This window comes from Cynara cardunculus (genome assembly GCF_001531365.2).
Source record: "Cynara cardunculus var. scolymus isolate 2C chromosome LG 10, CcrdV1, whole genome shotgun sequence".
Lineage (NCBI taxonomy): Eukaryota > Viridiplantae > Streptophyta > Magnoliopsida > Asterales > Asteraceae > Cynara > Cynara cardunculus.
Window position 1 is genome coordinate 20065512 of NC_037537.1, and position 7668 is coordinate 20073179.

Below are 7668 nucleotides of genomic sequence, written 5' to 3' on the forward strand. Positions count from 1 at the left end.
TTCTTCGTTTAGGTTAGCTTCCCAATCTTCCTCTTCTTCCCCTTCATCTCCAACATGATGATCATCATCATCATCTCTATAGCGCTCCCTTTTACTTCTTGTACTTGGTCCAACTTCTTCATTACCTCCCATTGCTTCTCGTACATATTACCAAAGGAGGCCATCTCTTGCATCCACAAACTCTTGGAGCTCAACGTCGGTTGGAACCACCCAATCATCATTTTCTTCAACATCTCTCAAGAAAATAGGATTTGAAGACTTGCTATCCTTAAGAGATTTGTAGCGCCTCTCCAAAATCGCTAAAAATAGGAAAATATCGCCTCAAAATATCGCTAAAAATCGCTAAATATCGGAAAATATCGCCGATAATATCGTTCCCGATATTTTGACCGATATTTGAGTTCCGATATTTTTTCTAGGAGCGATATCCGATATATCGCCGATATATCGATGATATATCGCGATATTAATAGCATAGCTTGCAAGTATGTATATTCCTTATGCAACACGTCTTGGGTTGTACCTTCCAGTGGTCTCACCATTATATGTCACTTTGTAAGCCCAAATAAACCGAATTGTCCTTTCATACCATCCTTTCAATAATTGTAATTGAGTGAAAACAATTATTGAAAAGCAATTGAGTGAAAACGATTCCAATGCAGTTATGTATACTTTGGAACCATTTTCACTCTATTGCTTTCCATAGGAGAATCGTTTTCATTCTATTGCCTTCCAATGAAGTTATGTATGCATTGGAATCATTTTCACTCCATCTCTTTCCATAGGAGAATCTTTTTCACTGTATTGCCTTCCAATGCAGTTATGTATTCATTCATATAGCTTCAATCCATTGAGGACCCCTTATTAGCCCAAAAGTGTAACTAGTAAGTACTTGTCTGGAAAGAAGGTGCTAATGAAGATGTGACAAGGATCATTCCTATAGTAATGAATGTGGCTTAAGGTGAGATGTTTTCCATAACAAAAAGGGAGTTTTGGACAAAGGGAGAGAACAAGATGTGTCTGGCAGTTCTTCTACGATGTGGGAGTTGAGATAGAGGAAGAGACAGTAATAATGATGAAGTGGTAAGAAGAAAACGGCGAAGGATGATGAAGATAAGGATGGTGTAGCTAGAAAGACAAGATGTAAGAAAGAGTTGAATCAAGAAAAGAAGGTGGCAATGCATGGAGGGGCATCACAATGAAGAAAATTAAAGGAAAGTAAAAAAATCTAGTTCCATGAGAGAACTGTTGTAATATACTGCAACTCGATTGAAAGTCACAATTCCCCCAAGAAAATTGAAGAGATGCCTCATATGAGTACATGCTTGGAAGCATTAAGTCCCGATTTATCTAGTGTGATAGGTGAACAAAGGCAAGCAAAAGATTTGAAATGTTGATAAGATGGAGTGTGTTGAAACAATATATCATAAGGGACATTAGAAGGGAATCTATTAATGAGGTGAACAGCAAGGATCTAGTGGTCCGAAAAAAGCACTGGACACCCACATAATCAAAGAGATCTTTCCACGTCTAAAATATGCCTAGATATTCACTCAAGTCTCTGTTACACCATCTTGTTGTGGTGTATGTGGATGATAGACTTCAAAGTATAAAGACATATTCAAGAAGGAAAAAGAGGAGGGCAGATTAATAAGATAAAGATAAAGCAAGTTTTGGATAAGTCATAAGTCCTCAAGTTTACAGATAACTATCTTACGTTTATTTTAATTGTTTTATTTGTTTTTCTTTAGAATCCGTTTTATTCTAGGAGTCTTTTACTTATTAGTTTAAATACCTTCATTGTTTACCTTTTGGAATATAGATCAATTTATTATAATTCAATTCTCTACAATTGAATAGGGAGAGACTGCAGCCTCTCGAAAGCTGTAGGATTTTAATACTCTAATATTGGCAACCTTTTATCAACTCTTATCAAATTGGTATCAGACCCTACCGCTGTTGTTCTGGATTAGTAATTGTGTTATTATCCACGAATTACTGTTCACGATCATTGTTCACTTTTCATGGTCACTGTTCACGCCAACAACATCAAGGATGGATGAGGTGGAGGGAAGCTTGGGAACAGTCCAAGCGGAGGCGAACTTGCTAAAGGACAACATGCAGAAAGTGATCAAACAAATGGAAACAATGTTGATATTGCAAGAAGAAGCGCTTAGGAGAACGGAGAAGAGCGGGGGAGAGGATGAAAGCGTAGACAATTGACAACCAAAAAAAGCGGACTATCGCGTAGAGAAAAACTACGACATTGGTCGATTTCTTGCGATAAGGGGGAGGAAACTAGAGTTACCTGTATTCGAGGGGACAGATCCAGACGGTTGGATATTGAGGGTTGAAAGGTATTTCGCTCTTAATTAAACTAACCAATGAAGAAAACTAGAAGTCTCGGTCATTGCTTTTGAGGGTGACGCCTTGTTGTGGTTCCAGTGGTAGAATAAGAGGAGACCCATTAGGCTATGGGAAGAATTAAAAACATTACTGCTTCATCAGTTTAGACCAGCGGGGAGGGATCTTTACGTGAGCAATTCTTGGGCGTTAAGCAAGACGGCACGGTGGCAAAATACAAAAGAAGGTTTGCGATGTTGGCAGCCCCGTTAGAAGGGATTCCGGATGAAGTTTTCGTTAGTCAATTCTTAAACGGGTTGAGTCCACAATCAGGGCAGAAGTCCGCACCCTCGCACAGGTAGGATTGGGAAAGGCCATGGAACTAGCTCAGAGGATAGAAGAAAAAAGCAAGATTTTAGCAAGAATAAATAACCCAAAAGGTAGCGGGTTGAACAAGCGTAATGGAGAAAGATCTGCGGAAAACAAGGGATCTGTTGAACCCTCCAACAAGAGTAGTGGACAGGGAGGAAAATTTGTCCCGGAATTCAGAAGGTTGTCCGATCAAGAACTTCAACAACGTAGGGCTCAAGGTTTATGTTACAGGTGTGATGAGAAGTGGGTCACCAATGCAAAAAGAAGGAGCTTAGTGTGTTGGTGGTTCAAGAGGCGGAAGAGTACAACGTCAATGAAGACACGGAAATAGGGGAGATGACAGAATTGGCGGGAATAGAAACAGGAGGAGAAGTGGAAGTATCATTGAATTCAGTAGTAGGACTGTCAACAACGAAGACTATGAAGCTAGAAGGACAGGTAGAAGGCCAAGAGGTAGTTGTTTTAATTGACAGCGGGGCTTCCCACAATTTTATAGCCACGATGTTAGTTGAGAAACTTGGGTTATCTAATCACAGAAGAATATGACATCTCAATGGGAGCAGAAGAAGCCATGAAGGGACAGGGAGTATGTCAAGGGTTGAAGCTAAGTATGCAAGGAATTGAAGTGTGGAAGAATTTTTGCCCATTAATTTGAGAAACTCAGACGTAATATTAGGCGTTAAAATGGGTGAATTGGCAAAATCAGGTTATGAGATTCAAAAAAGGAGGGGAAACCCTAACCTTAAAAGGAAATCCAACTCTTGGCAGATCCCTAATATCATTAAAATCCATGATGAAAACACTAAGGGTGCGTTTGGTTTGCGGGAATGTTTCTGAGGGATTTGGATTCCCAGGAGGGATTTGGATTCCATGGGATTTGGATTGGATTTAAAATCCATTCCTGTGTTTGGTTTGTAGGATTTGGATTTTTTTTTTTTAACAGCATATGAAGTACAAATCGGAACATTAATCGGAACAACATTAATCAGAACAACATATGAAGTACAAATCGTCACAAAATATGCAGAAATTGAAGTATAATATGCAGAAATCGAAGTACAAATCGGAGCATTAATCGTATTGTTAAGTAGAAATTACCTGGAGGATGCGAATGGAGGATGAAAATGGAGGCTGGAGGAGATGGTCAACGACGGCGACGGAGACGACGGTGGGAGAAAGCCACGGCGATGGAGACGACCTTGAGGGAAAGCGACGGCAACGACCTCGGGGGGATGCGACGGCGACGACCTCGGGGGGAAGCAACGGCGACGGAGACGACCTCGAGGGGAAGCGACGGCAACGACCTCGGGGCAATGCGACGGCGACGGCGACGACCTCGGGGGGATGCGACGGCGACGACCTCGGGGGGAAGCAACGGCGACAGAGACGACCTCGAGGGGAAGCGACGGAGACGACCTTGGGGGGAAGCGACGGCGACGACTTCGGGGGGAAGCGACGGCGACGGAGACGACCGGGGGGGAAGCGACGGCGACAGAGACGACCGGGAGAGAGCGACGGAGGTGAGCGATGCGATGGAGGAGAAGATGGAGACGGGTAGGTTAGGGCAAAAAGGAATGGATTCTAAAATCCCATGTATATGGGAAGGATTCTTAAATCCATTGTTCATGGGATTTCAAAGGAAGCGACGGATTTCAATTTCTCACAATCCAGCAAACCAAACACTGGATTGGAATGGATTTCAAATCCAAATCCTCCCAATTCCATTCCAATCCGCAAACCAAACGCACCCTAAGGAATGAAGGACAAGGGGTGTTAATTGAATTAGAAAATGTGGAAGCTGAGAACAAGGGTAGCAAAACCTTATCGGATAACATGGAGAAACTAATAAAGGAGTATGAGGCTGTTTTTTGTATGCCAGTTGCCACCAAAAAGAGGGAGAGAACATGGGATTGTGCTTAAGCAAGGAGTAGAACTGGTCAACGTCCACCCTTATTGTTACCCGCAATACCAGAAGGATGAGATCGAAAAATTGGTCAAGGAAATGTTGAGTCCAGGAATAATCCAATATAGCCAAAGTCCATTCTCAAGTCCGGTACTTTTGGTTAAAAAGAAGGACGGGAGTTGGAGATCTTGCGTTGACTATAGAGCTTTGAATAAAAAGACAGTACCGGACAAATTTCCAATCCCGATAATTGAGAAGTTGCTCTGAATGTTCTTCATGCAAGCACAACGCAAAATGAAACAACAAGTTGATGGGCGTTGGAAGGACGTAAATTTTGACGTTGAAGATATGGTTTTCTTAAAGCTTAGGCCTTACCGACAAAAATCTTTAAGGAAAAGCAGCAACCAAAAGTTGTCCACGCGTTTTCATGGACCATTTAAAGTGGTAGGCAAGATGGGAAGGGTGGCTTCTCACTTGGAATTGCCAACATCTACACGACTCCATCCAGTGTTTCATGTCTCTCAATTGAGGAGAGCAATCGGACAATGCGCCTCGTCAACCATATAGTGGAATCAATTGAATGACGATATGGAAATGATAGTAGAACCGGAAGATGTCCTACAAGTACAAACAACACGGGATGGAAGACAAGAGGCGTTAATCAAATGGAAGAAATTTACCAGTGTTTGAAGCCTGCTGGGAAGATTGTGAAGTGTTGAAGATGCAATTTCCTTCTTTTCATCTTGAGGACAAGATGCAAGTGGTCCGGGGGGGGTATTGATAGACTTCAGAGTATAAAGAAACATTCAAGAAGGAAAAAGAGGAGGGCAGATTAATAAGATAAAGATAAAGCAAGTATTGGATAAGTCATGAGTCCTCAAGTTTACAGATAACTATCTTATGTTTATTTTAATTGTTTTATTTGTTTTTCTTTAGAATCCGTTTTATTCTAGGAGTCTTTTACTTATTAATTTAAATACCTTCATTGTTTACCTTTTTGGAATATAGATCAATTTATTATAATTCAATTCTCTACAACTGAATAGGGAGAGACTGCAGCCTCTCGAAAGCTGTAGGGTTTTAATACTCTAATTTTGGCAACCTTATATCGACTCTTATCTTATCAGTGGACCACTACTCTTGTGAACAAATATAAAAGTAGATAAACATACCAGGTTAATAAAAAAAAAGTAGATAAACATATGAAGTATCAAGATATGATTCAAATTGCAGCTCCATCATCACTAGTTTAAAGTTAGGTATTTGTCGTTAACAGAATGATCACAGAGGAATTCAGGTTTAGAATGAACCCAAAGCTTCCATCTTAGGGGGCAGCAGATGCTCCAACTTAGGTTCAAACATCATTCCCTAAAATAGAGAAGTGTTTATGCCCCTTCATGGTAGGTGTCCTATAAGGGCCCAAACATTACAATAGATATCAAAACTTAAAGAAAAGTGACGTGGCCAGAAGGAAAATAAATGGTTGACTAAATAAAGTCAAAGTGTTGAACAACCGGATGTACCATCTTTATCCATCCCAAGCTTAGGTTACGTCACACAATACACAGTCAATGTTCATCAGGACATCATTCCATGAGTTACCCTATAGATATCTTATTTTACACTCAGGCATGCCCCCAAGAGGATAGACCCACCCGTGACCCGCATATGGTGCACAAGAAAGACAAAAGCATTTGGACTCGATACAATTTTTTAGAACCCAAAAAATATTAACCAAGGCATAGTTGAGTTGAATGGGATACAACAACCACATGAGGATCATCAAGTTTGTTATAGGAAGAACTACCAAATACTCCTGACAATACTAAAGCCATGTTATTCACCAAAGATTATGCTTAACTGACGGTACTGGGTTACAGAAATACATGCTAAGAGTTAACTGAATCATTATCCTTCACACAAAAGATGCATCATGCCTAGACCCTAAACCTACACTCATTTGTAGCTGATTGTGTTAGTAAATTAGTTAAATATCACTCACCTGCCCTGCAAGAGATGACCAAGCCCAAGTGCTCCAAACACCGTGAGTGAAATCATAGGAAGCCCATATCTGATAAATGGCCCTTTTCTTCCCCACCTTTTGAACCCTGAAGCTGGACTCTGAATTCTAGCAGAATTTGTAGCTCCAAGTTTATTAGCTTTATTAGGTTGATCCATTGTGGTTCCGACCGTTGTCATCCTTAAACACCACAAAATTATATGTACTGTAGAGATAAGAAGTAACAATAACAAATTCATCATTTCTACTATCAGAAATTCAAGAAATCAATTTCCTTCCACAAAACTGATTGCATGTATCGAACTCTTAGCCAAAAGGCCGAGAAATGTATAGCTCAATCCATCGTTTCATCTATCCAATTCCCATCTACAATAAGTCTGACCCAAAATAAATTAGGAATATGACTTTCAACTTTCATACCATTTACATCCCACGTTAGTAATTTCTTAATGGAATCTAATAACCAACTCTATATTTCTCAAACCCTAAATTCTCGCAAAATCGAATGGGAGTCCCCCATATAATCTTTGTAATCAAATTTCATACAAAAATTCATCGTCGTTTCTAACAGAAATGTTCAATTGGTCTTAATAGAACATACTAACAGGCGTAAACAAAACCATACACACTTACAATGACTAGTGCAGAACTTCAAAGGAAGAATATTTTCAAAAGATGAACCTGTGCTAGGTCAAGCCATCAACCGATCCGTGCAGCTGTTAGCTATTTCATCTCTGTCGTTGCTGTTTGCCAAGTACAGTATTTGCGAACCGAATATGGAGCCCCGGAAAAATCTATTTTGGATTCAGAACTACTAGACCCATCTTAAACTACAAGTTTGGTCCCTGGACTATTTACCAAGATGCCGTTTTAGTCCATTAAGAATCATTATTAATCTTTTCCTCCCCAACTTATTGCTTGACAATTTTGGTCTGTTTTGGATCCGACTCTCTTAGCGTTAGGGTTGGTTCCGATGAGATAAGTGGTTTTAAGGCTCGTTTACCAGACGTTTATCCGGTAAGTGCTTACC

General features: G+C 40.3%; 1 protein-coding gene across 4 annotated transcripts in view; it reads right to left on the reverse strand.

The window, feature by feature from the left end:
• Nucleotides 1-7426, reverse strand: part of LOC112519063 — a 9607-nt gene extending 2181 nt beyond the window's left edge. Inside the window, exons 1-2 of one of the 4 annotated variants that reach the window (XM_025127008.1) lie at nucleotides 7272-7426; nucleotides 6621-6843 (exon numbers count right to left, since the gene is read on the reverse strand). In XM_025127008.1, coding sequence (XP_024982776.1) covers nucleotides 6621-6817 — 197 coding nt within the window. In that variant the 5' untranslated portion in view covers nucleotides 6818-6843; nucleotides 7272-7426. The remainder of the gene's footprint in view (nucleotides 1-6620; nucleotides 6844-7271) is intronic. The other 3 variants (XM_025127009.1, XM_025127011.1, XM_025127010.1) reach the window with 3 other exon arrangements.
• Between the last annotated feature and the right edge of the window lie 242 nt (nucleotides 7427-7668).